Raw genomic sequence first — 22238 nt, 5'->3', positions numbered from 1 at the left:
CGCGCTGGGCATCTCAACGCCCGGTGCACCCGCACTTTGCGTGGGTGGGAAATCCAATGCCCCCCCCCTCTCCCCCGATCTTTCCCTACCAATGCCGAGACAATCTTGGTTTTGATAGGGTCAAGTACCTACAACACAGTGGGGGGGGCGGTCAATACGATACATCGCTGCGGTGTCGGCATCGATGTCGTGGACGGCGTTGCGTCGCGGCAACCCCTGCGATAGAGACCGCGCTTGTGCCTTCCGTGCGGTAGGTGAACTGTCAGCGCTATTCGAGCGCGTTGCTGCCTTCTCCTCCACGTTTTGATTGGTTTCATGCATGCTTCACTCTTTTTGTCTCTCCAACGTGCACTCACGTGAACGGGGACTCCTCGTGCACAACCACACGGGCATCGACAGCTCACTCTAGCTTCTCGCTCTGTTTCTCTTTTCAGGGGTTTTGCTTGCACGAGTGATTGTCGATATCGAAGACCGATCTGTCGGCGCAGAGCACGCAGCAGCTGTCAGTGGTGGCTCCCTCTGGTTTCGTCTTTGGCCGAGCACTATCTCTGCACTGTACTCCTCCTCTCTGCCTCACGGGTAGGCGGGAATATTCTCCGAAAAGGGGTGTGAGGGCGAGCAGTGAAGGGGACGTCGATGCAGATGCAGCGCTCGATGCATGCACGTTTGTGCCATACGGCCTCCGTGAACATCTCGGCGTCGTTGTCATCTCCTCCCTGCGCGTCAGCGTCGGTACTCTTCATGACCGCGCGCTACTTTATCCAGGGCGGGCCGCCGGTGCCCAAAAAAGATGTTGACAAGAAGCGCAAGCGCTACCTGATCAGCCCCCACACAGAGGAGATGGAGGCCAAGTACCAAAGTCGCCAACGCGAGTTGCACGAGTACTTTGCGACGCATGAGCCAAACTGCCCGGAGCCGCTGCCCGAAAATAGCTTCGTCAAGGGACAGTTTGGTATGCGGAGGCGTTACTACGTTGACCACCGTGGAAAGATTGACCCGCACGCGCTTGGAAACGCCGTGGACGAGGGCACGAATGCCATGCGCAAGTGAGCCGCGTGCCAGTTGTGTTGCTGCTTGTTCTCTTGACCTTCTTTGTGCTGCTTTTATGCATACCTGTGCATCTGTGTATCCTTTTCTGTTTTAGTTTTCCCTCTGTATTCGGCGGCATCTCACTCTGTCTCTGCTGTTGAGGTGCTAGCCACTTTATTCTCGTAGGCGTGGCACTCCTCCTGCAGATGCGCAACTTCGGAATGCACTTCCGGTCGTGCGAAAAGGAGGGGCTGCAGTTCTCACCCTTCCCTTCTTCCATGGGATAAACCGTGTCTCGCTTGCACAGCAGCAGCAACGCGTGCTCTACGCCATCGTTCGAGGCAGAGGTGCAAGGAGCTGCCGATGTGGCTATGCGTCGCTTCTCTCGCCCAACGTCTTTTCTTTCCGGACTCGACCTCAATGGAGGGACTATCCTGGCGCTTGCGTCGCAATGACCTATGCTGAGGCGAGCCGGCGGCCACTCTCTGCCCGTCTACCTCCCTTCTTCGTCAGGCGGCTTTCAACACGTGCTTAGCAGGCTTGCATGCGCTTCGAGCTCACCATCACCGTCTCCGCTTCCTTTTCGTTCGTCCTTTCTACCTCTCTCTGTGCTGACTCCGTTGGCCGTGTACGTGCTTCCTTGTGCGTACATGCGCTGCGTCACTCCCAACGAACACAACCGATGCAGCCGTACTACACTATCTTTTTTTATCTGCCTGAGCGGGCATTTCTGCTCACCAAAGGACACGCAAAGAGGTGGGTGGCGAGGGGGACGCGACATTTGGCGTCCATACGACGCGGTTGGCCTTCTCACTTCCACCACGTGTTGCGAGAGCGTGTGCCCTTTAGGTAGTTCCGCCGGGTGCGTCTACAGCTCCTCTGACGATCTCTCCCTCTCTTGCCCCTTGTCTCTCTCTCTCTTTTTGTAGTAGCAGTAGCTTCACTTAGACATTCCGCTCTCTCCGTAGTCGTAGCTGTAGTTATAGTTGTTCCGCTCCGCTGCCTTCCTGCGCCTCCATGCGACATCCTCGCGCTTCCCTTGTTCTGCTGTTTTCTCCGTCGTCTCTGTTGTGCACCTGGTCGCAGGCGCAGTCGCCGCTGTGCGCAGAGGTCACCCACTTACCCACTCACCCACCCACATACACACACACACACTTGGGTGGAGGCACGTACGTACATACTCGGCCTTCTTCTCTGACTTCTTGCTTGTTTTACACTGCTCTTCTCGTTTTTTTTTTCGCGTGGGTCTGCTGTTTGCTCGTTGCTGCAGAGCGGAGCGAAGCCCCAGGTGTAGGCGGCACCTCTCTTCCTTCTGCTTTACTTTCTCGTTGTCATCGCATCTCCAGCCAGGGCGCTCGTGTGCGTGCGTGCGTGTGGCGGAGTAGGGGACTTTTTATTGCGCACATCCCTTTCTCTTCCCCTGCGTGGGTCCGCTCTCTCTCACTCTCGCTCTGCATCGCCACCCTTCGATAAGCCGTGGCGCCGATACCGTCCAGCATTCGGCGAAACAAGCGAAAATGCTACGTCGCTGCCTTCTCCTGCGTAGCGGCCACGGCGACCTGTTCCCCACGAGCAAGGCGGCTGCTCACCTCACCCCGGATTGGGTCGTGAGCCGTGAGGTCCCGCACGCCCCTGGCAAGGGGCGTTGCTACGCTGACTTTACAACGCCTGAGCACCATAGCAAGTTTCAGATGATCCTCCCCGAAACACATAAGGTGAAAGTGATCTCCACCCTTAACCCATCCTCTGCGGAAGTGCACCACTGCACGACGAAGCGGCCCTCCGCCGCCTCTGTGGCGGCCACCGTCGCCGGCGTGAAGAACGCCCTCGATACGCATCACCCCAAGACGAACGACACTCCAATGGCGCGTGCGAACATCGCGGCGAAGCTTGCAGCTGAGCAGCGCGCCAAGACGCGTGATTTCATGGCGCACAAGCGCGGCCCGATGAAGCGTAACCACAAGTACAACCCGACAGCGGACTATCCTTCTTCGCAGTTTTACATCGAGAACCGGGCAAACAAGCTGCGCAAGATCGAGAACAGCAACCCGAACGGGTACGTGCCGGAGCACATGCCCTGGGAGACACCGCCACCCTCGCCGGCGCCTCCACAGAAGTAAAGGCAAGCGGATAGCTAACCCCGCAGAGCTCGGGTTGATGGTGGTAGTGGTGGTGGGGGTCGGGGTGTGAGAAACCGCAGGAGGAAGTGCAACAGAAGAAGCGAAGGAAAAGAGTAGGCTCCTCTCCTTCACATTTTCTCTTGCTTGGTCGACGTGTGTCTGTCGGTTTCAGATGTGAAGGAGTGAGGGCGCTGTGGCAATTCCCTGTGTATGTGTCCGTGTGTGCCGGTGCCGTGACCTCTTTTGGCTGACTCCGATCTTTCTAGGTTCTTTTTTTCTCGTGTTCATCCCCGTCAGCGCGGACGCGCAAACCGTCTGGTGCATGGAGGAGGAGGAAGAGGAGGAAGAGGAGGAGGAGGAGGAGGAGGAGGGGGGGGGAGTGGTGGACTGCCGATCAAGTAGGTGCGCGCTACCGCGAAACAGCAGTCATGTCCGTGGGACCGAGCAGACGCTCAGCGCTTTCACCAGCGCAAGCCTCGCATAGGTACAGATGAAGGGAGAGTGCTCACGAGCGATGCTCGAGCAAGACCTCATAGACGGCACTGGCAATTATCACGCGGACCACAACCGTGGTGCTGCTTCTTTAATGTCGCCCTCTTGGTTTGTGTCTACGGCTGCTTCGCACCGCACGCAGTGGTGGGGGCCTGTGACGGGCCAGAGGGGTGTCGAGTCGAGTTGACCTCACCGTTGTATGGCAGCAGATGTGCACTCTGGGGGGGTCGAAGATGCTTTCCTCTGTGCGTCCCCCCGCACGGCCCTCCCTTGCAGAGAAGTTGAGCTGTTGTTTTCGCGCTGACTGATCTTCTCCCTCTTCTTCTTCCCTCTTCTCTGCTTGTATCTTCCTTTGTGTCTTTCTCACTTGACCGTTTCCAACAGTCGACTTTGTGGGAGGTTCTTCGAAAGCCGGGGTAGAAGAGCAAGCACTGGGATCGCGGCGCTTCAACGAAGTGTCGTTATTGAGGTGGGACACGGACCATCAATACATCTGGTATCGGTCCGAAGTAACCCTTCCCCCCCCCCCCCACCACACTCACCACACCCACCACTCACATACACACGCACGCACACACTTGCCTACCAAAAGACGTCCTCTCCGTTGCTCTCACCGTGTTGACCGCTCGATCTACCGCGCGCTTGCGCTCTCTCTCTCGCGGAGCATCACCTCTTTGCACTAGCACGGCAGAAGACTACCGGACGATAGAAGCGAATACCGTGGTCTGTCTGTCTGTGTCTGTGTGTGTGTCTTCGCGGTTTTTGCCTCCGCGGAGCCGTTCTAGTTTGTCGGGGATCTGTGTTTGTATTGTTTTCATCTCTGCTTAAAGGGAGGAAGGAGGGGTTAGGGGGTCATTTATGGTGATGGTATTGTTGTTATTATTATTATTTTTTGCTTGTATTGTCACTAAGATCTCAGGAGGCGTTTGCTCTCCTTAATCCTATTCCCACACCACCGCCACCACTGACTCTATTCATTGGGCGTGGCCTGTCTTTTTTCAGCTTTCATCTTTCATATAAACATATATATATATATAAAGTTGTTTGGCACACTTGCGCAGCTCTTGGCTGGTGTCTCTCCTCGCTCTTTCTTCATGTTCTGCGCGGGCCACCCGTGATGCGTTTCGTTTCCGGACTTGTCTTTGCCCTTCTCTTGTCTCCTCCGCCTCTTCATTCAATTACGATTTTTCGTTTACCGTAGGGTTCTTTTCCTTGCTGTGTGTGTGTGTGTGTGTGTGTGTGTGTGCCTCCCCCTTCCCGTCGCCTTCTCACCGTCTTGTGGCACTTTCGGACTTTACTTTTCTTGACGTTAACCAGTTTCTGTTCGACTCGAGTGTGTCTCTCTGACGCCTCTCTCCTCCCCCCCCTGCGCGTCGCTCGTGCGTGTTCGTGTGCGCGCGCTACTCTTTTTTCGTCCTCGCTATGCTTTCTGACTAGATTTACACCCTTGGTTTCCTTTTCTCCCTGTCGACGTTGTCTTTGTGCGTAATAAAAACGCGGTGTGGTGGTGGTGGTGGTGGAGGAAAGGGTGGCAGGGAGTCGAAACAGCAGCAACAGCAGCAGCAGAGGTAGCGGCAGCAGCAGGCTCCACGTATTTTGCGTCGTGCGTTTGTTTGTGTGTCTACGGGTGGTTTGAGTAGCGGTCTGGCAGTGCTGCCTGCTCCGCCTTCCTCTCTTCCTATCCTTTCGGCGCCTCCCCCTTCCTCTCCAGTGTCGATTTGTTTATGCATTGCTGCGTGCCGGCACCATCTGCTCTCTCTCTCTCGCTCTCACCCTCACGCTCTGCTGTCATCGGCTTCTGTACTACACCTCCATTTTTTGTTTGGGTTCGCTCTCGTCTTTCTCTCTCTCTCTTACGTGCATCGCTGGGTACGTGAAGCTGATTCTTTTTGGATTGCTCTTTGCCTCGTCGTGTCCACTCCCTCCCTGCTTTTCCTCATCTCCCCCTCACCCCCTTCATCACGCTCTCTCCCACATTATTATTATTATTACGCGTCTTAGCTGTGCTGGAGCAGTGTTTTTTTTTTGTTTTTTTCTCTCTCTCTCTTTCTATCTGTGTGTGTCTGTGTGCTGTATCGAGGTGCGCATCTGAGCTGCGCTTATAAACCGTCTCGGCGAAGTCGACGAGGAGGGGCGCCTCCCCCTTTTTCTTTTCTTTTTTTTTTCTGCGTGTGCCTGCCTCCTTATCACACAAGTCCCCCTCCCCCCTTCTGCCCCCCCACGTTGTTGTTGGCAACGCGATCACGCTTCGGCTCGCACAGCCGTCGAGCCAGTTTAGCGGTGATGACGACACCGCGCATTACCATTTCTCATTGTAAGACTATCTCCGAAGCTCTCTGTGTGACCCTAGCAACGGGCTCACCGAAACGACGGGCCGTGCACCGGTCGCACACGTGACGCGCTCCCTTCCACCCCATCGCATAGCAGAGAGAGAGAGAGAGTATCATTGGTTAGCAGCGAAGGATGGCGCTCATCGTCCATGTGTTCTCGATGGCGATGGTCAGCCTTGTCGTGCTCGTGGTGCAGAACAGCCTGCTCGTTGTCATGACCCGCTTCTCACGCAAGAGTGTTGATGCGGCGCACAACTACCACACCTCCACCTTAGTCATGAACCAGGAGATTGCCAAGATGATCATGTGCCTCGTCCTCTACGGTCTGGATGACGTGTATAGGCAGTACCGGCGCGACGCTGCCTCGAGCAACTGCGCCAACAACGCCGTGCATAAGATGGTAGGGTTAGAGGTCGATGTACTGCTACTCAGGGAAGACAGCGTCAACGACGTGGAGCGCAAGGCGTGTCAGGCAGGGGATAAGGAGGCCCAGCCACTTGCGGATGAAGAGCCATTGGAGGTGCACATCCATTCCTCCCCAGTATCGCTTCCGCAAACTATGACGGTCAGCAACGCCTCTGGGGAAGGCGTCCGCCGCGTGGCGGACGAGTTCGGTGCGAGCCACGATGCACCGGGTGTACCACAGGTGACGAGCACACACGACAGTAGCAAAATTCTCGGCATCGCAGCGCTGTTTGACAGGCAGCCGCGACAACCACCTTATTTGACATCCTCGGATCGACCGAACAACGCGTCGGCTAACGCGAAAACGCGAGCTGCTGGGCATGATGAATGGAGCTGCAGCGTCGATGTCCCCGAGAAGATGCGCAAGCGCAGTTTCTTTATGTACAGGCGGATGAAGACACTCTGTTCCCTCTACTGCTCCATGCTGTCCGCTTCGGTATACAAGCGCGACACGCTGAAGCTGTTTGTGCCAGCCTTCCTGTTTAATATTCAGAACTTCTTGATCTTCATAGGGCTGTCGAACCTCGACGCCGTCTCCTTCCAAATCTGGTCGCAGACTAAACTGCTATCCACTGCCATATTTTCCGTCTGGCTCTTGGGCCGCAAACTTTCACCGATGCAGTGGCTGTCACTTGTCACGCTCACTGCTGGAGTGCTTGGTGCGCAGCTCGGGGCACCGAGAGCTAGCACAGAAATGCTTGCTACAGCTGCCCCACACTTGCTGCACGGCACGACTACGGTCCCTGGCCTCGACAGGGTTGGTGAGCTGCGCGCTGGCGACGACGACGAGTCTCGGGGTAGCGCGCTGATCGGGATCGCAGCGTGTGTGCTGTCTGGCCTGTCGTCCAGCTACGCCAGCGTGTACTTTGAGAAGGTTGTCAAGACGACGAGCCCCACCTTGTCAATTCGAAACATCCAGCTCTCGCTCTTCGGCATCCCGATCGCGTTTGTTTCCATGTTGATCCTCGCCGTCTTCCCGAACTGGTACTCGAGTGTGCAGTGCGGGCAGCGCGTGCACTGGAACATTTTCTCCCCACCGGCCGCGGAGGCGAGGACGCTCGGAACAGCAAAGGCATACTGCCCCGTGCGACCGTTCTTCTTTTGGCAGCGCTACGATCACTTTCTAACGTGGGCTCTGGTATTCATTCACGCGTTAGGCGGTCTGCTGGTCGCCATAGTGGTGAAGTATGCCGACAACATTTTGAAGGGGTTTGCCACCGGCATCGCCGTGATCGTTAGCGGGATGATGTGCTCTGCCATCGACAGGTACGAGCTCAGCTTGGCCTTTGTGCTCGGTGCAGTGTTCGTGATTGGCTCGAGTATCGCCTTTCACACCTTCGAGCCGAAGCGTTAAGTTGCTGGGGCTGGATGTGAAGGGCAGGCTGAGGAAGAGCGAGCGAGAGAGGTGACAGAGGATGGATCACAAGCTTGCGTTTTTTTCGTGTTAAAGTATACGTGTATGTGTGTGTGTGCATGGGGGTATATGTATATACATATCTATGTGTGTGTGTGTGTGTGTTCTCACCCATCTTCTTTGTTCTTGTTTCACTCTCTCTTAAATCCGAAAGCACGCGCGTGTCCTCCTCACCCTTTCCCCCTCCCTCTTCACATTCGCCTCTGTTAGTGATTCATCATCTGTGCGTACGTTGGGCGCACCCTCGGCACTCCACCGGTGCGCACGCGTGCGGATGGCGGGCACTTTTGGTGGCTCTCCTCTTTTGTGCTCGGGGTAGGCGAGGTTAAGGGGTGGAGGGGGGGGGCAATGCACCGCATACTTGGACCTCTTCCGACGGAGACTGTTCTACAGGAGCGGTGGTGGTCGTGTTGGTGGCTCTGGTAGACGGGCTGCATAAAGCAAAGAAAAAACGAGAAACTCCCCTCCCACACACATACACGCACACGCACACGAAGACAACGGGGAGGGTTTAGGCGCGGGATACTGGCGTGGTGCTTCGACCTGCCTCTCTTTATGGAAGACTCTCCGTTGCTCTCCTCCGCACTTGTCGCTCCTTTTTTTGTGTTGGACTTTTGTTTTTTATTTTTTCCACGTCTCTTAGTGGCTGCTTCTCGCACCCTCGTCCCTCACCCGCTTGCGTTTGGGCGACTGGATTTCCTTTTCACTGCAGCTGCCACCCTTCTCATGCTCACGGAAACACCTCCCTTTCTGCATTGCAGCGCCTCGTTATCTACTTTGTCGTCTTTCCTCTCTGCCACTATGTTGTGTGTCTTTCTCGCTGGTTTCTGTGCTCTCATGATGCCGGCCATCCCACACTGATGTCATAGCCTAGTGCCCTCAGCTCTCTGGGGAAGCCGAGGACCTGCAGCAATGCCCTTGAGTACGACTGCGGGGTCTTGATATCGGCGGACAGGTCTGGGCTGGCGCTGTGCTGGAGAATCTTGTGCTCGTGATCGCGCTTTCACTAGCTCACTACGAATCGTGTCAGCAATTCAACAGTTATACGCTGCCACTTAATGTTGTCGTGGCTGTGCTGCGTTGCGGTATTGTCGAACGCAATCTTAGACCCATCTTGCGCTGTATGCCGTGGAGATGTCGTGGGCTGAACGACGCCGGACGGTGTTCGTAGACCTGGCCTCTTGGCGTGGCTCTAGTGCAACAGAGGTCGCGTGAACCCTTCATTGTGTGCGTGCGTACACATGTTGACGTGTTCGTCGTAGCATGACGCGTTTTTTTTTCGACCATACCCATCCGCCGCCATACAACGGTGAGGTCGACTCGATTCGACACCCCTCTGGCCCGTCACAGGTCCCCGCCACCACTGCGTGTGGTGCGAAGCAGCCGTAGAACAAACACACATGGTGCACCGATGCGCCGGCTCGGCCATCGGAGAACACGGCCTGCAGCTCAAACTCCGCCAAAACACCCCGCGCGGCGCAGGTCGCCTCACCAGTGGGCCGTGTGAGGGCCAGGGGCGAGACAGTCGGTCGAGTCACGCGGGCACCCTGCCCATCACGTGCACGGCACAGGCCTGTTCGCAGTCGCAGGTCGCCCCGACGCCACGCCGTCCAGGACACGGCCGCCGGCGTCAGCAGGGATGCATCGCACTCGCCACCCCTCTACGTCGTTGGCACCTGGCCCTGTCACCACCTCACGTGGCTCGGCATTTGGCAGGGATATAGGAGGGCTGCTGTGGCGTCCTCCACCCACACAGAGGGTGCGGGGTCGCTGGGCCCTGAGACGCCACGCGCGGAGGTGTGTGTGCCCCTCCTCTGTCGTGAGGGCTTTCGGGTACGCCGAGTACACGCAAAGCCGTCAAGGCCGCTACTCATCACTCCGCTTTTGTTTCGCTCACCATCTTCGCCCCCCTCCCCTTCTCTCTCTGTCTGTTGCCTGTGTAGTGGTGCCTCTCACACCTGTGCTTCAACTCGCCGGTGTCTTATTTTCACTGTCTGAAAAATAAGCAAATAAACGCAGTGTGTCTCTTCTTCGCGCATCGCACGTGCACTTAGAGCACTGGTGCGTGTTGGCGTTCGAGTGGTCTATTGCACCCCTCTACCAACAATCACTGCAAGCAGGCACGCGCCCACCCATCAATCCATTACTTTCGGCATTCGCTCCTGTTGTTCTGCCCTCTTCGTTTCTCCGTAACTCCGCCACTCTCTGTGCGCGCGTGCAGGCCTGAGAGAGGGCAGGCGACACACACACACACACACACACACACACACACACCTACACAAGCATACACAGGAAGCAGTCTAGAGATCGTTGCTTCGTCTTTTTTGTTCACCACCTGTTAGATCACTCTTATTGTCTTCTGTTCTGCACATCTTTTTTCTGCACGCGAGGCTTACTCGTCGTCGTAGTGTGCGCACTGCAGCGTAAACCTCCGGCACCTCGCCATTCTCTATATCAACACATCCCAGCCTCTTCGCTTGCACGCGGGAAGCGGCGCGCTTGTGCGCACTTCCGTCCGACCTTTCCGCTGGCATGCCTAGCCTGCTGCACCGTCCGACAGAAACGAGTAGAAGTACGGCACCCAGCGGATCACCGCCGATGTCTAGTCTCCACAGTGCTCAAAGTCCACTCACGACGAGCACCCTTGCTGCCACTGGTGAAGCTTTCGCGACTGAGACTCCCTTTTCCAACTCGATCGAGGCAATCCGTGCGCGACTACAGAATGCGGTGCGCAATATCGACAATATCGTGGGGGCCGCACAGCGTGCCCCCAGTCCCTCCGCATTCAGAAGTGCTGCTGCGGGTGCGGATGTCTCATCCCCACGAGTTGACCGCTGGGAGGTCAAGGATCCGGGCGATGGACGACGACTGCATGGCGGCCCGACGAGCTGCGCTGCGGCGCTGGCCCTGCTGAGAGCCAGGCAAGAGTCCGCTGCTCCTAGGAGCGCAGAAGCAGGCACCTTGCCGGCATGCCAGTCATCATCAACGCCACATTCAGATCAGGTGAGCAAGGGCTCGCCTACCCCAGGCCCCTCTGTTGCCACACCATTTACGGCCTCTTACTCCCGCGAGAGCGCCTCCACTGCTAGCGCCGCGACCGAGGCCGGGACGGTGCTCTCGGCCACCTATGCCGCAGCCCTGGACTTTTGGCGGGTCCATGGCCGGCGCACCTACCGGCCTGCACCGATGGCGCAAGCGGGTCTCACCGCAGCCCCCTTGGCGGATGCAGCTCTTGCGTCGGCTGCCGCCTCGACAGTCTCTCCAGCACCGGTAGCAGGTGCTCACAATGCCCACACTGCGGCATCTATCACCTTCGCGCCGCCGCCATACTCGAAGGGGCAACGCTCCGCTGCAAATACCAACTTCGCAGAAAGGGCGCACACCAACACGGACATCCTCGCTGACACTGCCGTCGAGCCTGCACGGTTGTTTAACACGTTGTCGACGGCTGCAGCGACGGCGACGGCGCAGACGGACCACAGGGCAATTTTCGCTCCGCTATCTTGGCCGCCTGGAGCTGCGCTGCCGACGTCTCTTGCTGCCACGACGCCGTCCACGACGAGATCAAGGTCGCTGACGCCTGATTGCAGTCGCACCCGTCACACACAGCCCCCGCGGGCCTTAGCGGATGACTCGTACTTTTCCACGACCGCACCAGCCCCCCTGCCGTTGCCGTCGTCGGTGACCACCTTGTCTGCGCGGCTGGCGGCACTTCGCGCTGCCGACACGGCTCAGTGCAGTTCTATGCTCGCGCAGCAGAGGCAGCGACAGGAATGGCCTCATGATGAGAAGAGACACGTTTCCTCGGGGACTTCGGCGCTGGCGACCCACGCTACCGTTCCGTTGGCGGACTACGGTGTTCGCGCGCACCGAGGCACCGAGGCAAGCACCAGCGAGTACTTTGACACGAATACCGCCCCCGTGCACCACCGGCAAAAGCGGGCAGAACCGCAGCATCTACCGCAGAGCAGTGTCGCCGTGGACACGAGCTCCACCAATGCTACTTCGGATCACAACTGGCTGGTGTGCAGCCCCTCGTCGAAACCTGCGACATCGCCAACCGCGAAGACGCGGCAGGCACAGCGAGCCAGTCGACGAGATGAGACCTCTTTCATCGTCTCGCTCGCCCAAGACATGCAGGCGGCCCGGGAAGAGGCGTGGCGCGATGCTCAGGACAGCGTGAAACTGGAGCCTCCGGTCCGGCCGCCACCTCTGCCTCCTCTCGACACTTCCGGGCTGGCGAGGTACACTCCGCCTTCCCGGTTACCCGAGCAACGCGGCGGCGGCATCGTCAACAAGCCGCTCTGCGCTCTCGCAACCACCGCCGACACAAGATCGGGCACCGCTGTCGCAACTGCATCTTCACGCGCGTTGACGTCGTCAACCGCACCACTTGACGCACTCCAGGCAGGACTCTTGCCGTCGGCGATTGTGATGGCCGCCGTCGGCGGGGGCGCGGCGGGGAACGAGTCGCTGCCGATGCACGAGGAGTTGGCGATGCGTGAGCGACTGGCTGCGCGACGGCAGCGGCAGAGTGAACACGCACTCGTCGTGCACGATGGGGCGGCAGAGCACCAGAGGCAGCGCTACGAGCGCCTCAGCGACGTCCGCGATCGCGACGTGGCCGAACACCTCCGCGGCGAGACGGCTCGGCAGACGGCGGTGCAGGTTGCTGCGCAGGCCCGTGTGGCACAGGTACGTGCCGCGTTGCCAGACCAGCCGGAAGCCGTGACCAGTGACGAGCTCGTCGCTATTCGCCTGCACGCACAGCAGCTGGAGCGGATGCGAGAGCAGACGCAGTGGATGATGGGGCGGTCGCCTTCGCTCCATGTGGGAGCAGCCCCCGCGCCTGCAGTCGATGCGGTGTCCACGACGGACTCTTCCTCTTTGCTGATTCCAGCGGCTACAAGTGGCAAGGCCTGCGGCATCGCAGCAGCTCAGCGTGGGCGCATCAAGGAGGAGGTCTCAACGCCAGCGCAGCAGACGCGCACCGCCGCTGGTAAAGAGAAGCATCCACATAACCCATCTGAGAAGGTCGTGGCTACCGCAGCCGCAACGCGCACTCGCTACAGTGATGCAACTATCGACCCAAGCGTTGTGGCTGGTGACGGTCTCCGCAGTGCTGGTGCGCCATCTGCGTCGACGCCGATCACCGCTGCCGCTGAGCGGGAGGCAACACCAGAGCAGACCATGGCGACACATCGAGCCTGTCCGTCCTCCTCCCAGGATCTCGTGCAGAGACACGCGGCAGGGTCGTGCCAGCACTGCTCGGCTACGCCCGCTCACGCCACCGGGCAGGTCGCAGGAGAGGCCGTGAATGAAACCGAGAGATCTGCTGGCGGCTCCCTGGACGAGGACTTGCTGACTTCGACGCAGCTACCACCTCCTTCGTCCGACGTTCAAGTCAAAGCCGTGAGACGGGCGAAGACGTCAGCGCCGTCTACTGTCAAGCTGCAGAGATCTGCGTCGTCGCCCTCGGCCTCTCGCGCCGATGGCGTTGGCACGGGGAAGCCGACTTGGGCGGCGTCGGTGCAGCCTTCCATCTCCGCGTCCTCCAACGCCGCATCGTCACCGATACAGCGTCAGAACGCACTTACGGTGTCCGCAAATGATGACGCGGAGCGCGACTTAATCTCGTCACCCCGGTCGGGCAGATACAGCGACCGCGGCGGCAAAGCCACCGGGTCGACAGCACCGGATCGGATCGCCTCGATTCAGTCCACCCATCTCTACGTCTCCGCGAGTCGCGGCACGGCCTGGCAAGATGATTCGACGGCGTCTGACGCGTCATCCTCGTCCTCTTCCCGGCTGCCGGTGTCTGTGTCGCCGTTTCGGGCGTTACGCAGCGCCTCTGGTGCTGGAGGCAGCGCGAGGCCACCGGTTTCACGGACGCGCAGTCCGCTGTACGACGGCCGCGTAGACTCCACTCGCTCTGCCTCTCTGCACCGATGCGCCACACTCGCTGGGGATGGCGCGCGCCGCAGTGGTGCTGGTCGAACAGGCAGCAGTGCGCTGACCTCCTCTTGCGCAGCGACGAGTCCGACTTTACGAAGCAAAGCGACAGATCCGTTGCAGGCACACCGACGCGCCGTGCAGCACGAGGTGGACAAGCGCACCGCCTTGCGTGCTCAGGCCATGCTTTCGGAGCATGGCGTTGCTGTACATGTCCAGCTCGTGGGACACCGCGTGCCGTCGCTGGTGAAGCTGTCGAAGGACGAGAAAGAGCTACTGTTCTACCTCGATCGCGTTGAACAGGTGCCACTGCCGACACCGCGCGCCTCTCCGCTGACGTCGTTGCCTGCCTCCTCGGCCGAGTTTGCATCTCGCTCCTCGTCGCCTGCGACCGTCTTGTCGCGTCTACCTGGGACCGGCAGTGCGCCAGCCACGATGAGCCGAGTAGCACAGCCGTCTGCCTCCTCGTCTCCAGCGGCAGCACAGCCACCCCGCTTCCATCCACCGCGCCTCCCTGGCGCTGCGGCTTCTGTTGCACCATCTATGCAGCCGCACAACGGTCTGGTCAAGACGCCACCCGTTGACACGTTCGTGAAGGGGAAGGCAATCGCGGGGCGAGGCGGCGTCGTCGTCGGGGCTCCGCCGCGCGGCATTGCACCGTCGCTCTCTTCACCGCAACAGCAGCGGTTAGTTGCTGCCGCACCGCCACTGCGCGGAGGTGCCGTGCCGTTCCCGTTCCCGTCCCCGCCGCCACTCACGCCGCACATGGCGGCGGCCACGCTGCTGAGACGGGACGTGTCCCCTTGCGCTGCCGCCTCGACTCTGCCGATACGTGTGCGGGAGCTGCATCACTTTCCGTGCTCGTACTCTCGGGTGTACGTTCCATTCGGCGTCATGGGTTATGAGAGCGACCTCGGTCTTGGCGGGCCGGGGACTTGGGAGGATGTCGGCGGCATCCTCTGCGGACCCGCCAGCTTCGAGGTCCTTCGGCGCTACCGCTGCCCGCTGTTTGCCGAGGTACGGGGGCCGTTATGTGCTCCATATCGAGTCTACCTCATCATCCCCCAGTTCAAGCGGATCGACGTGCCGCAGGATGCAGTGCTGCTCGTGCTTGACTTCCAGCAGCGCATCGACTGGGTGCTCTTCCTGTTGGCGATGCAGCGCGATGTGGCGGACAGAGGTGATTGCGACATCGGCGTTCTCGCAGACTCGTCGAGTCTCAGCGACGGCGCTGCGCGATCGCCGGTTCTGTCGTACGGCCGTGCTCTGTGGATGCTGGCAGTGCAGCGCCTCCAGCGGGCACGTGCGCTGCGCGGGATGAACCCCTTCGAGCTTGACAGGATGTGGCCCGCCCACTATCTCGGCCAACGCGAAAGCCGAGGGGCTGCGAGAAGAAGCGGGCGTGGCGCGCCGTCTGTGGCACCATCTTCCCTCGCAAAGAGTATGGTTTATCCGCTGGCGGGAGGCGCTGCTGCAACCTGTGGATCCGACGCCCGGCCATCGACTCGGAGCGGCCGCAGCCGCAGTGCTGGGCCCAAGGCACGTGCTTCATCAGCCGAGCGCATCTCTGTGCCTCCTCGCGGGAGAAACAACTCACCGGCCCGCCGCAGAGACCCGGGAGTGGACTTGGGGTGGGACGTCTCGGCGGCGGCGGAGGGAGTCACCAGAGGGAGCCGCCGGGGCAGTGGCTCTCGCTTTTGGAACCCCCGGCAGTGTACGTCCCCCGCGCGACCGCAGACGTTCTCTACATCACGAGCGGGGGCAGCAGTGGTACCAGTGACCTCGCAAGGAGCGTCGAAGCCGCGATTTGAGCTGCTGAAGCGTGTGTCACGCAGTCTAGGCGTCAGCAGACACGGCAAAGGCAGCTGACACGCAGTGCGCCAATCACATGCAAGACGAAGTCCGCGTGACTGAAGAAGGTGCTGGTAACTGAGCGCATGGGCCTGCAGGTGTTTTTCGAAGCACATCTCTTCTCCCACACGCGCAGACGGGGTACAGGGCCTCCAGAGGGCTCTGACCTGCAGCTGGCCAATTCCCTCCTCGGGCCCATCCGGCGTGCACCTGGACGAGCCCCTGTTACCCGCGCGATGGATGGCCGCCGCTTCCAAGCGGGCGCAGGGCCCTGGACGCGGTCCACATGGATCATGGCATGCAGTCTACCCGCATCTTTCTCTGACGCCGATCGAGTGGAACTTATGCGGCAGAAGGGGCGGGGAACGCTGGGAAGGGTCCACTAGACGCATGGCCCGATTCGACGGCAGAACGGCTCGTTCTGGAGGAGCAGGATACAGTCGTGGTGCAGCGGAGGCTGGTGCGCTGTGATTGTGTGTGCGTCTCTGCTTGATGATCTATGTGTGCCGGAGTGGGCGCACTGACGAGAGAACGCTTCTCCGACTTCTTCTGTCGCAGCTCTGCGCGCGCGTGCGCGAGAGGGTCGATGGGTGCCGCTCCCCTGTGTGGTCATCTGAAGTCGCTCGGCACGTGTGGCACTTTTCTAATGCGCGCGAGGACGCGAGTGACTGCCTTCATCTGGGCCTTTGCGGAGGAGAGCACATGCGGCAGTGAGGCAGGGACAAGAGAGGGGTGGATGAGGCACGCATACGAGCAAGACGCGATCGTCTCTGTCTGCCTGTGTGCGTTTTGCGTGAGCGGCGTCGCCGGGCAGCGGCGCTTTATGAGCGACCCGGCACCTGCGTGGGCCTGCTGGCGCCTCCATGTAGGAGTGGGGTGGGGGGGGGGGCGGAAGACGGAGGATCGTGCGCACGTGTGCGCACTCACGCAGACGCAGGCAAGCGTGTAGACGAACGGACCGGGTCTCTTTTCCTTTCTCCACCACGTGCAGCATTGTGGGGTAAGGGCAGACGTGCACATTGTGATGGGTGAGGATGACGCTGATGGTGCGTTGAGAGGAGGCTGCACCAAGCGCTGGAGGGTATCTCGCATTCTCTTTACCGAAGTGTGCATCAGCGCTCCAAACGTCACCTCACTCGCCATCACCACCATCACCTGCTACCGCTCTACACCTCTGCCCGCCACGTCAGGTGGCTTCACCCCGCTTTACTCTCCGTCCACATCTCCATGCTCTCCACTCCGTTTGCCTTTACTCCACACCGCTCCATCTGCTGTCTCCTCCTGCTCGCCCTTCCTCCGACTTCTCATCGTGCACGTCACCCGCGCCCACACCCTCATTCAAGCCTAGAACAAAACAACAGAGGAGAAACACAGAACCGAAAAGGTGGACTGGCGCACGTTGCGTGCACAGTTACCACAATCAACGCTACTTACTCTCGCATGGCTGTCACAAGCTAACTGTCTTTAGCTATTCGTGTTTGTCCTTCCGTTTGCCTGTGCAGAGTGGTTGTCTCCTCACCGGCTCGTGCGTAAAGAACGAAGGTCACCTGGCCCCCTTGGCCGAGGGATTCCACGGAGGCTTGCCAGACGCCATCACCTCTCTGCACTCTCGTTACCGGCGTAGCCTTTTCATCCGGCGCTCGTCATTCACTCCCCCGCGAGGGGTACCCTGGTGCGAGACCCCACACGGCGACAACGGTAAGGCCGTGAGCTCCTCTGTCTTTTCCTGCTGGCGTGGGCTCTCTCACTGGACGACGGCAGGGGGTCTTCGCCGCCACGCCCCTCATTCGTATTCTCCGCACCAAGTCTCGGTCACAGCTGATCTCGACGGCTTCACACGTCTTTTTGCCTGCCTTTCCTTCTCAATTGTGGGGCACACAAGCGCGAACCAGTGGCGTGACGGGCTACGCAATACGCGACGCTCTCGCCGTGAGCGTTGGCACTCACAAAACATCTCGACACACGCACGCCTGGAGCCGACCCGAACAGTGGTGGCCGTACAGACATAAAAAAAGAGAGAGAGAGAGAGGGAGCATAGGTGTAGAGGGGGGAGGGGGTGCAGAAAAACGAACGAACTGTACTGAAACGGCGCGTGCTTGACGAGGCGCGTGGCGCACGTATACGTCGGCGCGTGCCTGTGCTGTCAGCAGGGCGAGGAGGCGGCGCATTGCCCGCACGTTTCCTTTTGTGCGTGGGCGTGTGTCTGGTTGCTTTTGCTGCTCAAGTCATGAATGGTGGTCCTCGACTTTCACCTGACGGTGACAGCTCTGGTGGGCCGCCGACGGTACCTATGCCATTCTCCTTGAGCAGTAGCATCCGGAATGGTGTGGGCTCCAGCGGCGATCAGGACGCCCGATACCTGGTTAACACGGGCTCATCTTCAGCTGCTGCGTCGTCGTACGGGATTGAACGGCCCAGCGCGACTGAGCTCAATGACGTCGTCATTGAGCGACTCAGCGAGTTGGCGACGGCAGCGCTTAGCTCGCCGAATAAGGAAACACGCGACAGTGCGGCACAGCAGCTCCTGTTCCTTAGTAGCTACGAGTACTGGGACACGCTTCGCGTCCTCCTGCCACGTGCACAGAACAATTACCTGCGCTTTATTGTGGTGAAAGGCCTGCTGTTTCTTGTGAGCAACGAGCTGGGGCCGCAGGAGCGGACGGAGATGCAGCAGTACGTGCTCGAGTACCTCCAGGAACGCCGGCGCTGCGGCGAGAAACTGCCCTTCTACTTGTCCAACGCTCTCTTCTCCGTCTATGCGTCGGCGCTGTTCAGCAACTGGAAAATCTCCATCATTCGCGCGGAGTCGGCAGAGATGGTGGACTCGAGCGAGATGGCACAGAGCATCTTCTCCAAGCTTGAGGCTTACCTCACCACGGAGGAGACACTGGACTGCGTGCTGGAGATACTCACCTTCTTTGCGCGGCAGAATTCGCGGCTCAGTATCTTGTCTGTGAAGAGCAGCTTCGCGAAGCAGGTGCTGCCCTTCTTCTTCAGCGCGGCAGCAAATATGCTGTCGAGCGCGCCGGAGAAGGCGGCTCTGGTGTGCAGCACGGCCCTCGAGTGCGCGCCGGAGTTGGAGGCGCCGCTGGTGCGGCTGCACCACCCCTCCGACACCTCCATCACGGTTCTGCGGTGGCCGGCGTGGGCCCCGGCGCTGTCGCAGGTAATGAATGAGTGCGGCCAGGCGCTCCTCAACCATCCAGATGGTCCGTGCGCTGTGCTGTACTCGCGCCTGCTGCGCCAGTGCTCCACCGTGACGAGTCCGCAGGAGGAGTACATTGCCAGTCGTGATGACGTGGCGAATGTGCTGCTGGACGTGTCGGGTCGACTCCTTCTGAAGGTGCAGGAGAATCCAGAGAGGACGGAGCTGCTCCGGTTGGCCTGTGCGCTGCTCGTGAACACATTTGAGCGGAACGACGAGACGACGGTGACATACCTGGCGCGCGACCCCGGTGTGATTCGCGTCTGGGCGGATGCGACACGCTACGTCCTTGGCCGCCCGTTTGACGAGGAGGAGGCTGACCTGCGCCAGGCGCTGCTGCACCTCTTCTTCATGATTGCGGAGCGCATGCTGCTACCCAAGCCGCGCGGTGGCCGCGGTCTTGACGAGTCGTTCACCGGGCACTACGGCGCATGCACACCGCCGCGAACGCGAGAGGGCTGCTTGGCAGAGCAGGGCTTCTCCGCGGAGCGCATGGGCCGCCAGGTGCAACCGCAGCCGCACGCGTCGCCGCCTTCGGCCCCTCGCGGACCACTCTCCACCGAACGCACCCGGGAGGTGGAGCAGCAGGTAATTGACATCTTCAGCACGTACGTCGACCTTGTCATCAACACGGCGCATGAGCGGGAGGAGTCGCAGGAGCTGCGCACCGGCCCCACCTTCGTGCTGCAAACGGAGCGGATACTGCAGCCCATTGCCGAGGTGCTCTTCTGCGAGCGCATCGATCTCCTGCCGCAGCTGGTTGACCGCCTGCAGCAGACAATTCACCAGTACGAGCTGTGCGTCCGCGCGCGTGGGGAGCAGCAGGCAGTCATGCATGGTTCTGCCGCCGCCAGCGGCGGCGGTAGTGACGGTTTCGGCTTGAGCGCGCGGTCGCTGCTGCAGGAGCTGTACATGACGCTGGCGGTGCAGAACATGAGCGTGGGCGCGGCGCTGAGCTGCCCAGCGGAGACTGCGGAGTCCACGCCGCTCTTCTTCACGTACGTGTGCCTCTCCCGCCTTTCCGTGATCGTCTCCATCTTTGCCATCGCGCTGCTGCAGGGGACGGCGAGCCGCGATGACTCTGTGCTCGGTGCCATCGCATCCTTTGCGCGCCAGCTCTTGGGGCAAGAGGACCAGGTGACGGAGAACCTGCTGCAGTGCCTGTCGCTCCTGGACGACGGCAACGACGACTTGAACGGCTTCGGTGGAGCTACAGCACCTGCAGTGTCGACCTCTTCCGGCCCCGCAGCCCAGGTGCACATTGGCATCTTGCGTTCGCTCTTCTTTTTCTGCGGCTGCGTGTACGAGACGAACCTGTCGCGCCGCGAGGAGTTCTACGACATCACCGTGAATCTGCTGTGCTACGTGTACCGTTACCACAGCGATCAGGTGGCGCTGGTGGTGGACGCGAACGTTCTGTTGACCCGCATCGTCGACTTCGGCTCCAGCGGCACCTTCTTCCTCGGCGCGGGGAAGCTGATGGGCCTTATCGAGGCTGTGAAGGAGGGCCAGCTGCCGCTGCTGCAGACGCCGTCGACGCCGCAGTTTGGCGCTGCGGACCTACGGCTGCCAAGCGAGGTGGCGGAGGCACGCCACGGATTCCTCACCGCCTTCACGTTTTACGTGGAGACGCGCTACTACGCCGGCTTCCCCATCGCAGATGTCATCAGCACCCTGACGGAGCGCTGCTTCGACGACGCCCGCATGCAGGTGAACCCGCGCCTCAGCTTTCAGGACCTGAAGGCGATTACGAAAGGCATACATCAACCGGACACGCTGCAGCTGATGCTCGAGTCGATCATACGACACAAAGATGTCTGCTGGGCCGTCGTCCGCTGCGAGGCGGCAGCGGCGGCGGACATGATCGCGTGGCTGTCGGCGCTTTGCAGCCGCAGCTGTCAGTACATGGACGAGGAGAACTTGTCCACGACGCAGTGGGAGCTGACGAGCTTCGTGATGAACGTGCTGTGCTTCTACTTTAGCTACCTGTCGTACCTTTCGTCGCCCATGACCACTGCCAGCGATGGCGCCCCAGCCTTTGGCGCCCCGTCAAGCGCCGACGCAGGTGTCATGCTCCCTGAAATCGCCGACTCGTCGTTTGTCATGAACGGGGGTAGCACGTCGACTTTCTTCTCCTTCCCGGCCGACGCCGTTGAGGCGGCTGTCGTCTACGATGTGTCCGACATCCTCAACACATTCTGCTCGGCGCCGTGGTGCAACCTGGGCATCGTCCTCTATTACGAGCGCGCCACTGTCGAGCATTTCTTCTGCGGCGCTGTGGAGTTGCTAACGACGACATCGGTGCAGTTGCTCATGTCGGAAGAAGGCCGCGCGCGTGTCTTCAACGCGATGTCGGCCGCTGTCAACTCCTGCGGCCACACCTTTCAGCAGCTGCACCTGCTCTACATGCGCCAAGGGGTGTGGAACCGGCTCGTGCGGCAGCTAACAAAGTGCCTCAGTTACATGTACGCCCCGGATTTGATTGACATTCTCTACGCCATCCTGCGTAGCGACCACCAGGCTCGGCAGCGCGTGCCACATTATAAGGGCTTAGAGGAGTACACTCTCGCTGCCACCTTCAACGAGATCTGCACACTTGTGGCCGTGGCGCCGCACCTGACGTACCGCGAGATGTCGGCGTGCTTTGGGCTGCTGCAGATGTGCTACGACAGCGCCAAGATACTGTGCGGTGAGTACGCAGACCGGCTGCTGGACCTCTGCTCCGCCTACCACCGGGTGCGTCTGCGACTCATCATCAACTCCCTCCGCCGCGGCGACGGCGCGCACCTGATGACGGAGTACATGACGTACTTTGGACAGTCGTCCAACGTTGGGGTGCTAACGGCGTGGTAGGATGCGGCGGGGCGGCCGTTGCCAGAGTGTTGCTGTTGATGCCAGTGCTGATTGTTGATGAGGTTGTTTGCTTACATAGAAGAAAAGCATACAGAAAAGCCTTTGGCCCGCCGCAACGCATTGACGAGGGAGGGGCGAACCGCGGTGCGGGGGAATGGACGGATGGAATCGTTGCTTCGGGTTGCCCTTTTCGTCTCCTCGCGCTCTTCCTATTTGCATGCCCCCCTCCCCCCCCCCCGCACGCGCGACTGCGCCGGCATGTCTGCATACGGGAAAGCACCTCTAACGGCACGCATGCGCGAGCCGGCGCGGCGTCGTCCTTCGAGCCTTCGCGGTGGGGCGGGGCCCCGCTGTCTTCTGAGGCTACGGAAAAACCGGCCGCAGCCAGAGAGGCCCACCGACACGTGCTTATTTCGCACAACTGATGCGCATGCCTATCGAATCCCTTTACAAGAACAGCGCTGGACTGCCTCTCCCCCCTGTGCTCTCACTCGTCTTTGCTCGTTTAGCGCCGCGGGCCCCACCAA

General features: G+C 60.1%; 5 protein-coding genes across 5 annotated transcripts; all 5 read left to right on the top strand.

The window, feature by feature from the left end:
- Positions 1-636: 636 nt before the first annotated feature.
- On the top strand, positions 637-1050 carry LMJF_18_0420 (conserved hypothetical protein; the record flags this gene model as incomplete). The annotated part of the gene is made up of 1 exon (XM_001682396.1): positions 637-1050. The coding sequence occupies one exon, from the start codon at positions 637-639 to the stop codon at positions 1048-1050; it is 414 nt and encodes a 137-aa protein (XP_001682448.1).
- Positions 1051-2546: 1496 nt separating this feature from the next.
- LMJF_18_0410 (conserved hypothetical protein) lies at positions 2547-3149 on the top strand (the record flags this gene model as incomplete). The annotated part of the gene is made up of 1 exon (XM_001682395.1): positions 2547-3149. One exon carries the CDS (start codon positions 2547-2549, stop codon positions 3147-3149), a length of 603 nt encoding a protein of 200 aa, XP_001682447.1.
- A 2955-nt stretch (positions 3150-6104) lies between these two features.
- LPG5B (UDP-galactose transporter) lies at positions 6105-7790 on the top strand (the record flags this gene model as incomplete). The annotated part of the gene is made up of 1 exon (XM_001682394.1): positions 6105-7790. One exon carries the CDS (start codon positions 6105-6107, stop codon positions 7788-7790), a length of 1686 nt encoding a protein of 561 aa, XP_001682446.1.
- Positions 7791-10448: 2658 nt separating this feature from the next.
- Positions 10449-15671, top strand: LMJF_18_0390 (conserved hypothetical protein; the record flags this gene model as incomplete). The annotated part of the gene is made up of 1 exon (XM_001682393.1): positions 10449-15671. One exon carries the CDS (start codon positions 10449-10451, stop codon positions 15669-15671), a length of 5223 nt encoding a protein of 1740 aa, XP_001682445.1.
- A 2647-nt stretch (positions 15672-18318) lies between these two features.
- LMJF_18_0380 (conserved hypothetical protein) lies at positions 18319-21711 on the top strand (the record flags this gene model as incomplete). The annotated part of the gene is made up of 1 exon (XM_001682392.1): positions 18319-21711. One exon carries the CDS (start codon positions 18319-18321, stop codon positions 21709-21711), a length of 3393 nt encoding a protein of 1130 aa, XP_001682444.1.
- Positions 21712-22238: the final 527 nt, after the last annotated feature.

Source organism: Leishmania major, chromosome 18 (genome assembly GCF_000002725.2).
Source record: "Leishmania major strain Friedlin complete genome, chromosome 18".
Classification (NCBI taxonomy): Eukaryota; Euglenozoa; class Kinetoplastea; order Trypanosomatida; family Trypanosomatidae; genus Leishmania; species Leishmania major.
The sequence above is the reverse complement of the archived record's forward strand: the minus strand, read 5'-3'. Positions and strand labels throughout refer to the sequence as shown.